This window comes from Cucumis sativus, chromosome 1 (assembly GCF_000004075.3).
Source record: "Cucumis sativus cultivar 9930 chromosome 1, Cucumber_9930_V3, whole genome shotgun sequence".
NCBI lineage: Eukaryota > Viridiplantae > Streptophyta > Magnoliopsida > Cucurbitales > Cucurbitaceae > Cucumis > Cucumis sativus.
This window is the reverse complement of record NC_026655.2, coordinates 1,561,469-1,580,394: the sequence shown is the minus strand read 5'-3', so window position 1 is coordinate 1,580,394 and position 18,926 is coordinate 1,561,469. Positions and strand designations below refer to the sequence as shown.

Sequence of the window (18,926 nt, the reverse complement as noted above, 5' to 3'; positions counted from 1 at the left end):
TCAATAAGTATATCGAGGGCACATAATTGGGAGTTGTGAGCAAAAGAATCATATGATATAGATCGAGAAATGTTATATCAATTATGGTTGAATTAAGGTTTCTTTAAAGCATTTTATCCACAATCAAGCAATCCGGAGAAGTGTTGTTTTTTCTTAAAATGATGAGAAGGGACTTATTGGAAATTTGAATGTTAGACAGTGAACTAAGTATAATATAACATCAGAGCTACTTCGGTAATGGACAAATAAACCTCCCATTACTAGGAACGGATAATCAACTTTTTTGCTACCAATCTAATGCCTGCACTCTGTTGATAGTCATATGTATCCAAGGAAATGAATGCATCTAAAATGGCTCCAGGTTTGATCAAGCTATCAAGCTCTGCAGCATCAAATTTACTGAATATTAACCTTTGAACAGCGCCTGATGCTTCTTTTTGGTGCATTTCTGTAGCATAATTTGCCACATCTCCACTTACTGCAGTTGGAATGCTGTGAAAAAACAAAGTTAATATCAATTAGGAAGTGACCAACAAGAGGAAATTATGAATGGATTGAGACGGCAAGAAATGAAAATTTGAAGGAAGCAAGCAAGCGTGCAGATCATATGTTGGACTAGATTCTCTGTTATTTTCTGTTTCTTTTCCTCATTTGATAATTCAATTCATCAAAATGTTTGTCGATGATAGTAGTCAGTTTACATATCAAAGGATCAGATGGAACATGGGAGTATGACTTACTGTAATCTCATTGTCGGGTAGTTGAAATAACCATTCTTTCTCGTCACTGCAGGCCTCCATTCAGAACCGCTGCCAGAATCAGAAAATAATCTCTGAGCCACTCCATCAGATGCTTCAAGAACCGTGCATAAATTTGGTGGTACATCAACAACAAAACTCAACCTCGGACGGCCAGCGTAGTCAGTGAATTTCGTGCTTATGCCAAACCGAACTCTCAGATTATTACATAGAAGCTGTAAACAGTCATCTTTGTGCCATAACTGTATTCTTTGGCTCCCACGAAAAAATGGAACGAAAGATGCAGTGATGAACGAAACAGACACCTGATCTGGCTCCAAAAATTTAGTAGTGCAAAGACTTGTGGAAGTATCCTCTGAGGGAGATGCTTCGGTAGATACTGTGGCATGTTCTTCCATGTTGATATCTGTTTCGAGTGTTGCACCTGTTATTTGGTCGCTGGTAGTGTGCATATTAAAAGAATCTGATTCAGTTGCACTAGGTTCAGCCAGAATTGAGGCTCTGTCCTCAGAACAGATAGTTACAAGAGAAAGTATCGGATGAGTTTCCCCTTGTTGAACTGGTAGAGATATGGGATTACCACCAATATTTGAACTTGATGCGTGAGAATTATTGTTTGAACTATTCCCCTGTGGAGACGACTTTGCAGCACGACGCCTAGTAACAGCATTTGGAGAAACCCAACTGTTCTCTGGGAAAACTTCGGGTAGACTTGATTCCTGTTGCCAGACAACAGTTTAAACCACCATCCCCTTCTTATATAAAATGGTCACTATAAGAGCAAAACTAATGCAACTACGTTGATGTTAGAAAAAGTTAAAACGTTAAAAATAAACTGAAAGACAAACTACTACAAGAATGTCTCCACATGACAGGTGCTAGGAAGGCAAAATGGAGACAAGTAATGTCAATTGATGCAAAAACTGACAACGAACCATTTGGAGCCTATCATGATTTAAATTCAGAAAGAATCGCGGTTATCATGCGCTGACATCCAAGTGGTCAATATTCAAATAATGCAACAAAAATTCCATGTATATAATATTGGCAATGGCCTAAACTGCAAGCCATTAATTAGTTATTCACATAGTTACAAGTTCACATGTACATATTAGTTATGTTCAACATCTTAAATTTATATATTACCAGAAACAAGACGGTTGCACAATATTTTAGAACTTCGAGATTCATTCTAACATCATCCAAACTCCTGGAAAATTACAAAGACAAAGTCAGATAACTAGAAAACGTTCCTTTAGTTTAAGCTAAAAATTAGTAGCAAGTTTGAAGAGTTGCCTGTGTGTTTGTTGTCCTATCCCGAAATAGGAAGCAAGGGTGGCCATCTACAGGGAGGAAAGGAATATATATTAAAATAAATAAATAAATAAAGAGTTACCATAGCTTCTACAACCCAGAACCCAAAGTCAGAGCATGCATGAAGATATATTATGTAAAGCCAACACAATGGGGTTGCATTAACAGGGAAACTCAAAACAAGGAAAATATCATTACAAGAGGCCTTCCCCAAAACGTGGTTTTCCCAACCCCTCGTTCGCATAATATTTAATAGTTAGATACTAAATTAGTAAAACCTTATATATTTGTAATGTAATCCTATCCTAGTGCCAATTGTTAACATCATTTAAGTCTCATAATTAGAGAGATAAATCCGAATTCTGAATGCTGAAAACTCTTGATAAATTTTTGACGAAGGCACCATCTAATGGAAACTAGTGTATAGATTTCTCAAGATCACCTGAATGAACAAAAGCCATAGCAAGCATGCAACAGAGAAAGGATTCAGTCATTACCTTCATGTCCCCAGCTCTCCTTCCAAACCTTTGAGTCAACAATGCCAATGAATCAATTGTACCTTTTGGCTCAGGTGCTGGCACACCAATTTCTGCAAAAGCCTCCCTGATTCGTGCACAATCAAATCTAAGTATGTTATGACCCGCCCATATCCGCCCTACAGGAAACAGAATCGCACCAGAGGAAACTCAAACACAGACATACACTAAAATTTAAAGTAAAAGAAGCACGAACAATTCTGAGCCAAAATCTCTCCTTTGACAAAAAAAAAAAAAAAAAAAAAAAAAAAAAAAAAAAAAACCATCTCTCAGTTCCATCAGAAGACACCCAATTCAACTCCCACATCAATTTAATACTCATCCCACATGCATATATAATACATCAAAAATAGAGAGTACCGTGAAGTATATCGTAAACCCTATCAGCAATTTGGGCGAAAGTAGGGGAAGAAATGACAGCATCTCTAGTAATGCCATTGCATCGCACCGATAAGGAGGAAATGAGGGAGAGATCAGAGGGTTTTACGAGAGTGGAATAACTTTCCAACTCAACCAACTTCTTAGGGCAAACCAGAATGGCTCCAAATTCCAAAATAGAAAATTTCTGACCTTGGCGGGTGGGAACGGTGGTCTCGACGTCAAAGAAGGCAATCTCGGAACGATCCTCCGTCGGACCCATGATTGTTTAAGAGAAATTTCAATGGGAGAAGAGAGAAATAAGACTAGCAGATTGGTATGAGATTGAAGAAGAAGAAGAAGAAGAAGAAGAAGAAGAAGAAAGAAGGCGCGAAGAATTGAAAGCAACATAACGTTAACGGCCGCCATGGGGGGTTTTAAGAGTTTGCTTCGTCAGGTTAACATTCTAATTTCCAAATAAATCTATTTTCTTCTTAAAAAATTCGATTTCGATATTCAAAATATAAGTTTGATTTTGAGATTTTATATCTTTGAAGACTTATATATTAGTAAGTTCAATTTGCTTTTACCTTAGTATACTTACTTATAGGAAAATTATAGTTTGATCATATTGATTTTCAATTTTAAAATAACCTAAGATTTGATTTGGAGTGGAATATTTATTTTCAAACTTATAGAACAAAATTGAAAGTGTGATTGTAGTGATATTTATTTTTAGAAAATGAAAATGAATATAAAAGTAAAAAGTTTTGATGGGAATAGGAAAAGGTATTCCATCCCAAAGATTGGAATGAAAGAATTGAGAAAACCATTTCTTAAAGGACAAGTAATTAAATGTGCAAATACAAAACCCTAAACTTTCATCCACCTCTTCCCCTCATTCCCACGTTTTCTGCTTCCTCTATATATTTATTTATTTATTAGGAAGTCTATTAATGTTTTTAATGATAGAAACGAAAGTTTATCGTTGATTTTCTCGGTGATGGAAGTTTATCAATGTCTATCACGATTTTTTTACTACTTTTTAAATAGTTTGGCATTTTTCAATCGAATTTACAATCACTCAAAATGATTAACTTGTTGTTTTGAAATTTGTATTTATCAACTTTTAACTATATCAATTTTCAAATTACAAATATGTATTGAACCCAAAATTTAAACAGAGCAAAGAAAACGAGAATTATAAAACTTTGGTAAGATTAGAAAAGTTTTTCCTCACCCACACTATCCAACTATATATCTTTTTGGCTTGGTTTCAGTGACATGTGACAAGCTTTTTAACACATAATATTTTATTTTATGGTTAGACAGATTACAAAGAATGATTGCAATTGCAACTCAACTACCAATTAATTGTAATATCAAGATGAACTTATGTTTGCTCGTTCCACCTCATATCACACAATCTTTTATGACAGAATACAACAAGATATGTTTAGCCTGAGGTACGTGTAAGTATTTTCCTACTAAAAAATCATGGTTGAGTCACATGTCGACTCATCTTAATGCATCCTCAAATTAAAATCAACAATTTCCACGCAATTAAAAACATCTTCTCAATCTCACACTGATCAATTGTATACAATAAAGTGGAATAAATAAGAAACAACATATATTCTCAATGACATAAATTCTATGATGAAATTACTATTGTAAAGATTATTATTGGATATCATGCAGATTCATATTGATGATGGAGAGAGTCAAAGCTGCCAATTGAAACACATCACTGTTATTCTTTGTCAATGGCGAAATGATTCCTTCTTTTTCTTTAAACCCATTTTCACAAGTTGTAGGAGCTTCCATAATTGAACTTACCTTAATATTTGCATCTTTATAATTCCTATTTTTGTATTCTCTTTTTGCTTCTTTCAATGTCGGAACAGCATCAGAATAAAGCTCTACACAATCCTTCAAACAACCCTTGATGAACTCTTCCATTTTTTTGTTCCTCAAAAGCTTTTTGATTTCTCGTCGAGTGCTTGTTACGTTGTGTCGCAACAAGTCCATGGAAATGAGGCCAAGTTTGTGAAGATTCGCATAGCGACTACGGGTGTCGGATTCTAAAGAAGTAACACAGAATTTGTAGGTGAGATTTGGGGTACTCGCAGCTGATTTCTTGCATGTTTCTTGAATGATATTGTGGGGATTTGAATAGGTTTGGGAGAATGAGGAAAAAATGAGTATAAAGACAATAGTGAAGGAGAAGAGAAAGGAAGTAGAAATCATGATCATCATAACTTTTTTTTTTTATTTCTTTGGCTAATAGTTTTAGGAAGAAGGATGTTTTGTTTTTTGGTTGATCTTTCTTTTCAGTTCATGGGGTTTTATTTATAATTTGGGGAAGGGGAGGGGGTCCATGTTTGGATAGTTTCTAAGACTAGATTTAGTCGAGTGTGTTTTTTTTTAATTATTATTTTAGAAAGAAAGTGGGAAAGAATTTGTTGCAATTGGCCTTTCAAATTCCAAGGCTATAAAAATATAATTGACAGTAATTTTAAAAATAATAATCAAGTATATAATAATAAAATCTATCACTATAGACTATTATAAACATCTTTGATAAATTTTGACGGTAATTTTTTTAAACGTTACTATATTTAATTATTTTAAATTTAATTGATATATTTATAACTATCTACAGAACTCTCGATAAATAATAATTTTTTAAAAGAAATATATATAACAAACTAATATTAGAGACTAAATTTATTGAAAAGTTTATAAACTAAATTAATTGCATAAAAGTTGAGAACTTAGGATTTAGATGTACCCAAAGTTTGCATTTCTTTGCACGAGATTTGGATCCTCTTTGTCACTCATTATCAAAGTGGCATTGCAGTTGAAGGTATTCAATGTAGTTTCTTTAGAATTTTCTAATAATTTCTGGTATTTTCATCAGATCATATTTTGGGCATTGATCATATTTTCATAACGAAAATAAAAATAAAAGAAAGTAATGTGGTTGAAAAATTATGATCTCTGACTGTACTAAATTTTATTGCAAAGCTACGTGGTCTTAGCTTGGAAGCAAAGGAGGAAAGGAAAATGTACAAAAGTCAAAGAGGCCGGTGGTGCTGCTGACACCCAACCTTAGCCGACGCCTTCGGGTTTATTTGCTTCTACTCAAATATACCGTACATACAAACTAACTTTTTGTTCTAATTTCATCTCTTCGTTTTTCTCTAATTACACTTCATTTCCATCTTTAAATTTCAACCGCATTTAAAAGGAAATTTTATTGATTTCCCAAACACTAACAATCTCTTGTACCAAAGTAATTAAGTTACCTTGACTTGAAATACCATTAATTCCCTTTCATGACTAATTATTAAGCAATAAACAGTTCAATCAGATGATAAGATTCAGAATTTTAGAGCTCACTAAATTATCAGTTCTACCTGTGAATCAAGTATATGGTGGGGTGAGCTCCTCATCCAACCTGCTTAAGCAGAGGGATTGAGACCACCATTTTGTCGCAGTACTGGTCAACGGCAAAATCATCTTTAATTAAACACCGGAAAGTTGCAATAAATAATGCTACAGAGCTGTGGATGAATGATTTATCAGTCTATAGTTTTATATCTATGAGGAACTGAATATACCCTAGCAGCTCCAACTATTCAGAATCAGAACCCGAAAGATGCATCTGATAAGCATTTGGAGGCTCTAAGTCAGTGATGGAAGGAGGTACGTCAGCATTTGATGCGGTTCTCGACCGGTTTCTTCTTCTGGGTTTGCTTCCTTCCTGAAACGGAAAAACATTGGCATGTTAAAGATCCATTTATTGATCACTATAGTCTATAGGTTCCATTCCAACTTAATATACATTATTATTATTATAAAGGCTATCCGAACATGGTCTTTCAAGTTAAAAAAACACAAGCCCATTAAGGATTCTTTTTGTTTAAGACTCGCTCTCACTCAGTTACCTTAGTAATCGGTTGACTTGGTTGAGCGGATTCACTTGGGGGTTCTGGTTGCGCAGCTGGTCGAGATGGGGGAGTGGGTTGAGACTTCCGTAGCCATATTGTACCGAAAGACAATAATGATGCAAGAAATAAGACTGGACCAATCCTTGGGTCCTCTAGACGGTCATAGATTCCAACTTTGATGTGCTCAATCCTCTTCAACACATTGGTAATAAAACTACTCCCAGCGCTTCCAAAACTCATAGGCTCCGGATCTTCATGAACAAGTTCAGGAGACTTCACTCTCTGGCATTTAGAAACACAAGGATGCACTTCAGTGAATTAGTCCCCACACCTCGTTCTTCTTCCTCTTTTCATTTCTTTTCAATAATAAACAACGATCTTACAAGAAGGGAAAAGAAAGAAAGCCTATGAACAAGGGGTTGAGAAAACCCCTCACCCTTGAAACTACGGAATAAGAGCCTTCAAACTTGACAATTAATTGCTTGAATAAAATGAATAAACAAACCGTTGAAGTGGCTTACATAAAAGGGCAGATCCTTCGAATCACCATCCTCGATTATTTTTGAGACCCATTGAGCAATCTTCAAAAAAGAGAAAAGCAACACTAGTAAGAGAAAGATACTGAAATCCCGTGTTCAAAATCTAAGGTGCTATTTCCTACATTATTCATGGATCTCCCATATAATAAATTGAATTAATTTTCAAGCCCACAACCGAGGTAAAAACTACAAGCTTTTAACTCTACAATAAGTTAACATACATTACTCGAACACCCAAAAGAAAAGAAAAAAACATCCTTACAAGCTCTTCAACTATATCAGTGACATGCAGCGGTTGATGAGGTCAATGAAGTACTAGGAAACGAAGCCTAACCTCTGAAATTTCAGATGAACCATTGTAAAGAGCCACAAGCTGTGCGGCAAGATCCGGATCATCAGATGATGTATCAAACATACTTTTTGGCTTCATCTCCTTAGCTTTAGTAGCATCCCTTTTGTACCGCACAATAAATAATCGAGGCACGTCACTGAGATCTCTCATTGGTCCACAAGTTTCATAGCTAGATTCAGAGCTGATGTAAAAGAAACAATATTTCTAGAAAAAATGAAGGAAGTATCAGTGAGAGAGAGAGAATAAGAGGAAAAAGCATGGGCATTATGTAAACAGAGTGTTGACATTAATTATCACAGTATCAGTTGGGAACGGAGTGTATTGATAGTTGATACTTTTCATTACTACTTTTTAGTTTTTGACACTGGAGATACTCATAAAGCATGTGTAGGACACAAGAGGACATTCTTAAGAATGCAGATAACAACTTTTTGTAGAGAATATAGACGAAACTACTGAAACATGACAGTTTTTTCCATCAGGAGTCAATAAAAAAAACTTATATTAAAGTGGCTAAAACAATTAATAACTAATAGAATCAATAGGAAAGAAAATAAAAGGAAAAGAAAAAATCTATTGATTCAGTAGATAGAGGGTCTGTTACCGTTTACTTCCCTTTTTCTAAAGTTGAGGGTTGTAATACTTTCTTAATTCAGTTTATTCAGTATTCAATAATAAACTCTTTCCCTCTAAACAAGTGCCATCGAGTTTAAAAATAAAGCACGGGAAAAAAGTACTAAACCCCAAGGAAGATCATCCAAGCCAAGCTCAGTTGCCTGCTAATGTGAACTGTGAACTGTGATCCTTTGAAACTCTTCAAGATCTATAGAGCTAAACCTTTTTGAGGTCATTCAAGAATCAAGTGTTAAAGTTTCGAAGATAGTGTAAGAATATTCTGATGTGACTAGACTTCCCATGTACCACATCACGAGAAACTAAACACATAGATTAGAAGAAAATGAACTGAGAAAGCATAGATGGCTCATAGCTTAGCTCGAAAAATGCAGAACTTCTATTTCGAATGAGTACACAAAAGCAAGGATTGTCCACTAGGTTCACCGCCACCCTATTTCTCACAATTCCAGTTAATAATTTAATGATATGCCAAGGAATGGGAATTACCTTCTGGGCTTCACCGTCAAGCCAAGTGAAGGACAAACGTTGGCTTTGAAGTGCGACTACAGCCGGAAATATCTTTGGGTCTTCATCGGCTCCATAAGCTTCACTATCACTAGTTAAAGTTTCTTTGACCCTGCGCATTGTCTAACTTTTCACAATTACATTATTCCTAACTTGCAAAATAGATAATTTGCATTTATATAAAAATAAAATTGATTTGTCACAACTTGACTCAAGTTTTTTTATAATGTAACATCAAAATAGATATCTTCATTGTACAGTTTATGTAGAGGTGGGAGGAGTTAGCTTTGGCAGTACCACAAAATCCTTTAATGCTCATGCTTGCATCAAGAGTTCTTTAAGATATAAGTTTTTTACCACTAGGTCAACCCTTGATGGTTGCCTGGATGGAGCCTATTCTAACTAAATGATGAAAATAGGAAATGTGTGATATCAATTTTAACATCTGTGAACAAATCTGCAAACAACCATACAAAAGGACTAACTAGGATAATGACAAGAAGACTAAGAGCAGTGCTACATGTAAAGAAATCGTAGGAAAAAAGCTTACTTCACGCATTTTGTTGAGTTCTGCACCCAGCCTTCCAGCTACAATCGCACAGTACCACGTTAATGTGTCAGATCCAGCACGAGAATAACCATGAGGATCACATCCCAGCTCCATTGATGTCCGACTTCTTAGTTGAGGAAGCTCTTAAACAGAAAACACGAGAACCCAAATCCCAGTCAGGACCAAGATGGAAGAGAAGTAGAACAAGGAAAAGGATCAAGGGAAAGTAAGTATTAGAACAATTTAAGAATTGAACTCTATTAGTAATCCAGTAACAAAAGTAATATACTTCAAACCTCTTCTAACTATGTTCAATGGGAAAAAGAAAAAAGACTGTCAATTTAATCAACTTAATATATCTTTAGTAATGCTAAAGATCTGAAATTAAAACTGTTGTACAAATAAGAAATACTGACTCAATACCAATGGAGACGCCAGGGATTCATTAATGTGATATTATTTTAGATAAGATTTCTGTCCAAGCTGAAAATTGAAAGCTATTGACTTATCAGCTTACTTTTAAAGATTAAAACACCATATACTAGAGTATTCCTCCACTTCAATTTCCTATGCACTTGTTCAATCTTTTATGTAACCATTAATCACCATATGACGCCAACTGGTGGAGAAAATAATTCTACGTTGAAGTTCCAAAATATTGATGTCTTCACTCTAATTTGCTTAGGCTAACTGAAGCCTATTTGTTACAGTAAAATAGGAAGTGCATGGTGACATGGTTCTATGATAACAATACAACTATTAAACTCAACAATGAACAATACAAACCCTGAGAATTGAAAGTAAACATAAAGAAAGCGAACTGAAGAACATAGAGGAAGTGGCCTGAAAATGAATTGAACTGTGCGGCTACAAATACAGGAACTTTCAAGAAGATATATGCATAAATTAAGAAATGACAAGGATAAGAATTTTATTTTCTAAAAGTGCTACGCTGATATAAATAGAACAAAGAACTACTTATCAAATTTCAAAGCAACCATCAGTTGCCGAATGAGCCAATCAACTGAACTTTTTTTTATAAGAAACATATATATTCAATGAACAAAAGAGAAACACCCTTCCAACAATTATTATCAAGAAAAACTGAACTAAACTTTAGTGTATCAAGAAAAACATAATGAATCAATGTAGTATTGATTAAAAGGAACAAAAAATGGACTTAAATGGAGAATCTAAAGAAACTAATACCATGTTGCTTATTCTGTTCAATGAGCTGTACAAACGAGGACCTATTGACAGAGCCTGATGGCGAGAAGTACACATTTTGATTAGTCAAACAATGCACAGAGTATAGAATAAATTAGAAAATGCACACAAATGAAATAAGACGTGGAAAAAGAAGTGGCGTGCCGTGGTACACAATAGGCTTCATTCCTGGATCTTTCAAGAATACCATAGCAGGTGCAAGTTCTACCCCAAACCTAAGTCCAAACACAAATACTCCATCAAATTCTGATTGAAACAAAATTCCATTTAAAAAATTATAATAAATAAATTAACGGTTGTGAACCCATTGAAGTGAACTAACAAAAAAAGGATAAAGATTATTGGCAAAATTAAAATTAAATATAGATCTTACAATATATACTAGTAATCAAGTTTCATGTAGAACATCAATACTAAACATAAAGAACTATAAGCATAAATTGTGCTATGCATCAAAGGAAAAGAGAGGATCATGCACTCACGCGTCCAACCAGATGGATGATTCCTCTTCTCGCCATAGCACAAGGGCAAATGAAACTGAATCCCAGTTGTTCTTTGCAGTTTGGCGAATGAATGGTGCAGCACGTTCTCCAGTTTCTGAGAAAATAATAACTTTGACCTATTTGCCAGTAGAAAGATGTACATTAGAATCAGCTAATTAGAAACTCATTGCAACTCAAGGAAAGCAGGTTTCAAATCAATACATTAGCAACAATTACATTACATGTAATGGCACGTCTAGTGTTAGAAGAAAAATGGAAAAGAAAAGGAGGGAGTAGAGAATGGTAAGCAATAAATGATACCTTATGGGGACTACTCTTTGCCAAAAATTTAGGTCCCTGAGAATGAACAAGATACATAATTCATTTTAATATGAATAATTAATGAAATTTCCACCATCAAGTTACAAACTCAAGGAGCAAAGTGGAAAGGATAGAAAGTCATTCCAAAAAGAGATTACAATATATCCAGTTATGCATCTTTGGTATGAAAAATTACAAACTTCCAAGATTAAAAGGCTACAGCACTAAAATTATAGATCACAACCTGCAGTGCCCCCTCCCCCAGGGAATGTAAAGGTGATCTGGCCCCACACTACAGCCTAGGGATATCGTGACATAGAATACCACGCCCAGACAATAAATTGAACCATTGAAAAATGTAGCATAAATAACACCTTAAGATCCTGAATATTACCAATGTCTCCTTTGAGTAGTAAAGGATTCGAGGTAGATACAGTATGCTTGTTGCAAACCAATCTGTAATATCATCAAAAGAAAGCTTTCCATTGAACCTAGGAAGAAATATGTTTAAATATTTAGAAAAATTCATGTAATATAAGTGTAGTGAGTAAATTAAAGTTACACTTTTGTAAAAGCAAAAACGTAGGACTGATACTAAGGATCACCTATGAGGTTAATGGTAGAGTTAAGTTAAATGCTTACAATTGAACTTTCAAAACTAAACATAATTACATATCGCTCTTTGATTTTGGCCAGCTGAAAGCTCTTTCAACTAGCCTATCTCTCTAGGATAATTCAAAGAAACCCTCTATTATTTACACTTGTTTGTTTCTAAAAAAGGAAGAGTTCTGCACTTGACCAACAATCTAAGTTTGTTTAGTGTGAAATTTGAACCCCAATGAAACCTCGCTCACCTATTAATGCAATCAGTTGATTTACAGCCGGGAGAAAAGGCAACAAATGATGGTAGTCCTGCATAATTATCCAACAAAAAGCATCCGAAGCTGAGTGAGACTCCAAGATAAATCAAACCCAAAATAAATTGAAGAGTTCCCACTAACAGAAAGCAGTAAAACTATAACAAAAATGGCAAGGGCTATTTAGATTTAATAAAAGATGCTACATAGAACATAGGTGTTCTCAAGAAAATTTCAATCTTTACATCTTTATAAGCTCACATAAAACAGGGGGAGGGATCTCTGTTCCATATCTTTAAAGAATCTAGGACTTGGAGACTAAATTTTACTCACCATTCCTGAAGAATGGTTGTCCAGTAGGCTTTTTCTCTGCAAGGTAAGCAGCAAGTTGAGCTTCACCAAGTTCCACTACTGCAGTATTAGCAACTCCATCCAGCAAAGCAACTGAGAATGAACATGTGTGAAAAGATTAAAAAAAAACTTCACTTCAATCTACCCAAAGTAGTGAATCATTAATGCTAGTGTATTGGTTCTCCAAAGGAGGTAGGGAAGAACATATAGGGAAGGAAATGCCATCAGATTCATCAATCTATATCTTTGTCTGCTTATTTAACATTTCTAAAATAAAAAATATTGAAAACTGCAAGCTACATAATTTTGAGCCCCGTCCTCTTGGGGCCACCCTTTTAAGAACATCAAATCCCTTTTATGGTTGCATATTTCACGGACATTCATTTGAGTGCTAAAGAAGAGAAAAAAACCAAAGGATCTTTTTGAATAGAGCCCATCCTTTTGACATTTTCTTTGACCTTGCCATTAACTACTATTCAGTGTAAAAGCTCAAATCTTTTGGTTTCATGTAACATTAAACATATGCTTCCCTTCTTAACAATTGGGAAAGCTTATTACAGTTCCATGGATTGTATATCCATATTTGTATATTTCATAAATTAACAAAATTATTTCTTATATATCAAAAACAATATATATAATATAAAAAAAAAAAACAACATTCAATGGTCATCATGAATTTATCACAATTGTTCAATAGATATCAAATGACATTGTCCACGCAAGAGGAGCAAATTCAGGCTTAACCAGAAGACCAGAACTACATTTTGGTAGAGCAAACAATTAATAACAAAGACAAGGGGTTTTTTGTCATCGTGAATTTATTTTTTTTAAAAAAAAGTTTAACTGAAACCAAATCAAACTCCAAATATGAAACAGCCTGCCTGCAAATATTAAATTATTCAGATGTCTTTCACTAATAGAACAGTTGCATTCTCCATTTTGGGTGCTAAGCTACTAAGGCAACGCTGACAAGGGTATAGCATTAGGAGCTTAAGGAAAAGTATTATCTTCAACTCAAATCAGCTTATGAGCAGATAATGAATGCTATTGGGCAAGGACAGGGTCTGATGTCAGAAATGAATAGAAATCAGGGGGGAAGGGTGAAATAATGGAAAAGGCCAAGCAACCCTGACTGTGACCTTTCAGTACTTCCGAATAATATTTGAATTCACAAACATCCAAGAACTAAGAATGAGAACCAACATTCGGAAGAAAGATAATTGGACTTAATAATTAAAGATAGAATAGATGAATTAAGACCAAAACGGAAGTTTTTTTTAGATAAGACAAAAAGGACGTTAAATGAACAATATAATCTCTCTCAAAGATAAAGAAGAGATAGGTACAAACCAATTTGTTTCCATACATCAGAAAATCGAACGCAGAGTTTGCTTCCAAATGAATACAACTGAAACAAAGTTCAACAAAAAGAAATTTAGAACCCAAACTTTTGTGTAATCCACCAAAATCTTTCCTTTATGAAAAGAGAGAAGAAATTATGGAGTTCTCAAAGCATTTGAAAGTTCCCAATTCAAGAAACTAATATTGCAATACATTGGCCAGGTACACCGTTTTAACTCTAATATTACCAATTTGGGAACTTGAAAAAGTAAAAAGTCAACATATACGCCCAAATAACTGGACAACAGGATGGGGAAAGAGAGAACTACACTAGAGAAATGATAAAATTCAAGAGATTGGAAAAAATGCAATCAAACGACTTGAATAGTCACTTCAAAATACTAAACAGCGTCAGTTCTAGATGAGTAATAAACAGACGCAACGGGATAATTGTAATTGAGTACCGTATATCATAAAATTAGAATAACAATAATTTTAAGTATATTGCCTTGCATACACTTCCTCTCACCTTGTGCAGCAATAGAAGTTATTGTTTGGAAAGTGTGGTTAGTTATGACCATTCAATAGCAAAACAGTGTTTTCCTCCTTTCCACAATTTTTTTTCCACAGAGCAGCGTATTGTACCTCCGCTTGCTTGCATACACTTTTGCCAGTAAATTTCATACTATCAATGAAATATAACTTCTGTCGAGAAAATATATTTTGTCCTCCAAAAGCAAATAAGAAGCCTACTTATAAACTTGATATAAACCTTTGAGATCTTTCTAGCTCATAAATATACCTTCCAAAATAATATGAATGTTAAGATATTAGCTTAATGCATACTTTTTTGTTAAGCATTTTGTGATTATGGTTCTTTTATCGAAGCCAATTAAATTTTCTTTTATTATTTCTCGGTTTGAGTAGAGAATGTTTCATCTGTCCTTGTATTTCCTTACACGCTAATGAAATACTTGATAAGTGAATTTGGAAACCGATAATAGCATTTCCAACAGACCCTAATTAAATAGTTTTTTGTATTTTCAAGGGAAGATCCAGCTGAGGCCCCCTATAATCCAAGGTTTAACACATTTAAATCTTGAGCCTAAAAACATATATTTTCTGTTTATTATATTCTTTTGGTCATTTCATGGTTACCTATTACTCATGTCATTTATTTAAGCATTTATATATTTTCAATAACTTTATTTTAAGCATAAATTCTACTATTCTATAATTTAAAACAAAGAGTAATCAGTGATGAACTCTACATCCTTAAAGAACAAGATGAAAAGCATATAGAAGGAATCACATGATCTTCAGTGAAATATTATACAGTTCATTTATCTAGGAATCTCAAACTAGAAGACCTTCTTTGAAAAAAGCAGGGATACCAAAGAAAAACCCCCTACACTCATAATGTACAAAATAGAAAACATGCACTGCAAAATTCTTAATTAGGATTTTACCATAATTAGTGATGGCTTATCATCATTAAACATAGATTGAACATCATTAGACCTTATAAAGTTAAGGCTGCGATCTTCAGTATCTGCACCAAAGAGAGCGTGGGTAAATCACCAATGAAGAAAAAGAAAATCTATTAGAAGTTATTATTGTGAATAGAACTCACTTAATGCAACTTCATCTAACAATGGGAGACTTATTTCCGAAATTTTTTTTCCAGCATATTGCACTTTAGCCTTTTCAAGAACACCCTGCACCCAAGATGTCAATGGTTAGGTAAACTCATATAAACAATTTACGTATGATGAGACAATATGATAAAATGAAAAGGATACAAATTTAACGAAGGTGAAACACTATCAACTACTCACTCGTTGTTCGTCAAAGCCAAAAAGATCATAGTCGCGTTTCCATAAATTATTCTTTAGCAACTCATAAGCATATTGAATCTGCAAAATGTGGCTTCGTTAAAAACTTACTGCAGATAACCCATGATAAGATGATGAAAGTAGTGAATTTTCCCAACCATAAAACTCAGGGAGAGGGCAAAATATATGGATGTATGTATGTACGGTCTAACCTAATTATCTATCTTCTGCGTCTAAGACCACCTACCTACATCATGCGATAGCTAAATATAAATGGAAAAGCGCAGTATTTCATGTAACATACAATTTTCTTTTTATAGGAAACAAAAGTATAATTTCATTGATTGTTACAAAATTTCAATTTCAATTTCAAATTTTTGCTTAAAGGTTAGAATTATTAGGCGTTAACCAACTAATTTTCTTCAAACTCTTTTTATTTTATAAGAAGCAACTTTCATTCAACATAAGAAAGGGAGAGATAAGACATCTAAGAAAGCAAAAGAGATTATGGAAACATGCTCCACCGAAACAATACATGCAGGGGAAGGGGGGTCGTCATGACAGAGATCAAACAATGTTACTTATGACAGTTCCAAAAGCAAACTTTTTTGTTAACAGACATAGTTCGTGCTAAACAATCAATATTGAGAATGCTTATTAATTGGAATGTTTTTAAAGTTTAATTATAATGTTTGAATTTGAACCAGGAGAAAACACTTGACCAATTAATTCTTCTCTTCTCATACCAAGCTGTGAAGAGAAAACTAACTTAGACACTACTATTCAAAAAGTTAAGTTACATATTCGAGTGCCTTTTATAATTGTATCTATGTATCTACTGAGCAAATTTTCATCATTGTTTCTAAATTTCGATCTATACTATTTCTAATCCTTGCAATTTTGATGGAGTGTTAACTTGGCACTCAATTTCATAAAATTGGAATGAGGTGTCACGATTGAATAGATAGCAAATTTTGATAAATGAACACAAAAGAACAATTACGCTATTTTCCTAGTTCTAAACCACATACTCAACCACAAATCCAACCACCTATGCCATCGGCCCCTCAAGTATAGTGCAGACCTGATAATAATTAATCATTCATTTGCAGTATGTCCAACAAAATGTCCTTTCACCTCACACATTATTCAAAATTCTAGGTGCGCAGGGACCAAAAAAGAAAAAATGTTCAAAATAAACGACCAATCACTCAGGAGCAAAACAATGGCTGAAGATCCACTTCGGCATTTCCTATTCATCAAAGACCACATGCACGACAAAAAAGGATTACCAAATTGGATCAATAACAGGATTTTCCTGAGTTAAATTTCAGATGACTTAGGATGAAACTTCTGGAGAACGAGTTACCTTTACAAAATCAACGGCCTCCGAAATTTCCCCTCCTGACTCCCTGAAAGAGTAAAAAAATCAATTGATATTAGTGTGTAATTATCATAATTACAGGATGATCCTTTATCAGGTTTGAGATTCACAATCATTAGTGAAATGAAGCTTAGCCTAGTAATCTAAAAACCAAGCAGAATGCAAAATGACACGAAGAACACCAAAAAATAAAGGTGAAGACACAATTTACCATTTGTTCGAGAGCTTTTCATATGCTTCTTTCACTTCATCAACGGAACTGTACCTCTTAATTCCCAAAACTAAAGCATACAGGCCATCAAATAATCAGCGATAAAAAAGAAAAGAAAAACAAATGAAATTTATAGAGCTAGAGCATATCATCATTGAAGGCAATTTTACAATGAAACTCATTCCAATGTCTTACCGTCGTAGTGAGAAGTAGGGAAGGAGGCAGGAATAACAACAAGGTGATAAAAAACAGCTAAAGAAAAGAGAATTAGAGGCACGGAGTAAGCTTTGATAGTTGAGGCCATTGAGGACGTCGGCATCGCCGGTTCCGAGGGAGGCTTATTATTCATTCACGAAATTCAACCTACAGAAGCTCGGGAGCAACTAAGGAGGCGATAACGAATAAGCTTTCACCGGATTATGTCGCCGGAACAGCAAGACTGAAGCTGTTACGGCAATCGGAAGCGCGCTTTTGTACGTACAAGGCGGGAGCAGTGAAAATGACGATCCTCTCTTGGGCGTATTTGCAAATGAAATGTAGTTCGGAAATCCCAATAGTCGATTGGGCTGAGGACGGCCCAATCAAAAAAGAACTAATGGCAATGGGTAGCAAACATTTTTTTTAAATTGTAAATGTATATAGTAAAGTTTTCTCAATAAAGGGTCATAAACTTTTATTAGAATTGTATGGTTTATGAGTGACAGACTTTTATGATCTTTTCGTGACAATATTTATAACATGGTCTATTCATAATAATAGACTTTAATAAATTTTGTTATATTTGTAATTTTTTTTAAAATGTTATTTTATATGTTAATGTTCTGAATCTAATTACAATATTTGCAGTTATCCAAAAAAAAAAAATAATAACATTTGAGATGTGAAGTTCAATTTTCCCTCCTCGTAATATAACGGCCAACTTGAATGTAATACCGAAAATCTTCATGTTTCTATTTAATAAAAAAATTGACAAATAATTAGTAGAGGATTTGAATTACGAATCTTTTGGTTCTTAACATATATATGTAAGTTGAGTTATGTTCTTCTTGACAATTTCGTTAAAAATCTATATTTTATCATTACATTATTATCACGTAAGTTAAAGGCTTCTTGAGAATTCGACAGTACACTATTACACTAAAATGAATTTGAGATGATAATAAGTGAATAAAAAAATCGAGGCAAACCTTGAATTTTAGGGCAATGACCTTTATAAATTCCAAACTCTAGCTTTTTTCGAATTATGTTTCCTCACGTTGTACTTGAGTTGATATTATATACTTCATTTTAAACCCACGAGAATTGCTCGAGGGCTTGGCTTACTGTTTATTTTATAAGGTGAGATCGTCTTTCTTTCAAACTTCGTCAACTTTCATGTCTCGTATTAAAACGATGTGTTATCCAATCAATTG

General features: G+C 34.1%; 2 protein-coding genes and 1 long non-coding RNA gene across 3 annotated transcripts; 1 reads left to right on the top strand and 2 right to left on the bottom strand.

Annotated features, from left to right (window-relative positions):
- Positions 1-72: 72 nt before the first annotated feature.
- LOC101203629 (protein NEN1) lies at positions 73-3,377 on the bottom strand. Its single transcript, XM_011661874.2, has 6 exons — positions 2,969-3,377; positions 2,570-2,727; positions 2,055-2,101; positions 1,905-1,968; positions 741-1,477; positions 73-492 (listed from the first exon to the last, which is right to left on the bottom strand). Exons 1-6 carry the CDS (start codon positions 3,246-3,248, stop codon positions 261-263), a joined length of 1,518 nt encoding a protein of 505 aa, XP_011660176.1. The 5' UTR covers positions 3,249-3,377; the 3' UTR covers positions 73-260.
- Positions 3,378-3,942: 565 nt separating this feature from the next.
- On the top strand, positions 3,943-6,240 carry LOC116404779. The gene is made up of 2 exons (XR_004217856.1): positions 3,943-5,075; positions 5,996-6,240. It is a non-coding gene; the product is annotated as an uncharacterized LOC116404779 (long non-coding RNA).
- Positions 6,241-6,325: 85 nt separating this feature from the next.
- On the bottom strand, positions 6,326-18,034 carry LOC101203381. Its single transcript, XM_004138128.3, has 20 exons — positions 17,710-18,034; positions 17,515-17,584; positions 17,289-17,331; positions 15,923-16,000; positions 15,718-15,802; positions 15,554-15,636; positions 14,094-14,151; positions 12,723-12,833; positions 12,387-12,444; positions 11,927-12,023; positions 11,533-11,568; positions 11,212-11,348; positions 10,874-10,944; positions 10,712-10,765; positions 9,503-9,645; positions 8,935-9,075; positions 7,795-8,016; positions 7,443-7,502; positions 6,919-7,203; positions 6,326-6,734 (listed from the first exon to the last, which is right to left on the bottom strand). The coding sequence occupies exons 1-20, from the start codon at positions 17,861-17,863 to the stop codon at positions 6,606-6,608; spliced, it is 2,115 nt and encodes a 704-aa protein (XP_004138176.1). The 5' UTR covers positions 17,864-18,034; the 3' UTR covers positions 6,326-6,605.
- Between the last annotated feature and the right edge of the window lie 892 nt (positions 18,035-18,926).

What these genes read in the sequence shown, in the direction of transcription:
- LOC101203629 (XM_011661874.2), bottom strand. Translation starts at nt 3,248, where the DNA reads ATGGGTCCGACGGAGGATCGTTCCGAGATTGCCTTCTTTGACGTCGAG. An exon ending in ATAGGACAACAAACACACAG is followed by an intron (nt 1,969 to 2,054) that starts GCAACTCTTCAA and finishes GTAATTTTCCAG; the next exon opens with GAGTTTGGATGATGTTAGAA. An exon ending in TACCCGACAATGAGATTACA is followed by an intron (nt 493 to 740) that starts GTAAGTCATACT and finishes GTTTTTTCACAG; the next exon opens with CATTCCAACTGCAGTAAGTG.
- LOC101203381 (XM_004138128.3), bottom strand. Translation starts at nt 17,863, where the DNA reads ATGAATAATAAGCCTCCCTCGGAACCGGCGATGCCGACGTCCTCAATG. An exon ending in TTGACGGTGAAGCCCAGAAG is followed by an intron (nt 8,017 to 8,934) that starts GTAATTCCCATT and finishes CATTTTTTCTAG; the next exon opens with AAATATTGTTTCTTTTACAT. An exon ending in CAAGTCAACCGATTACTAAG is followed by an intron (nt 6,735 to 6,918) that starts GTAACTGAGTGA and finishes TTTCCGTTTCAG; the next exon opens with GAAGGAAGCAAACCCAGAAG.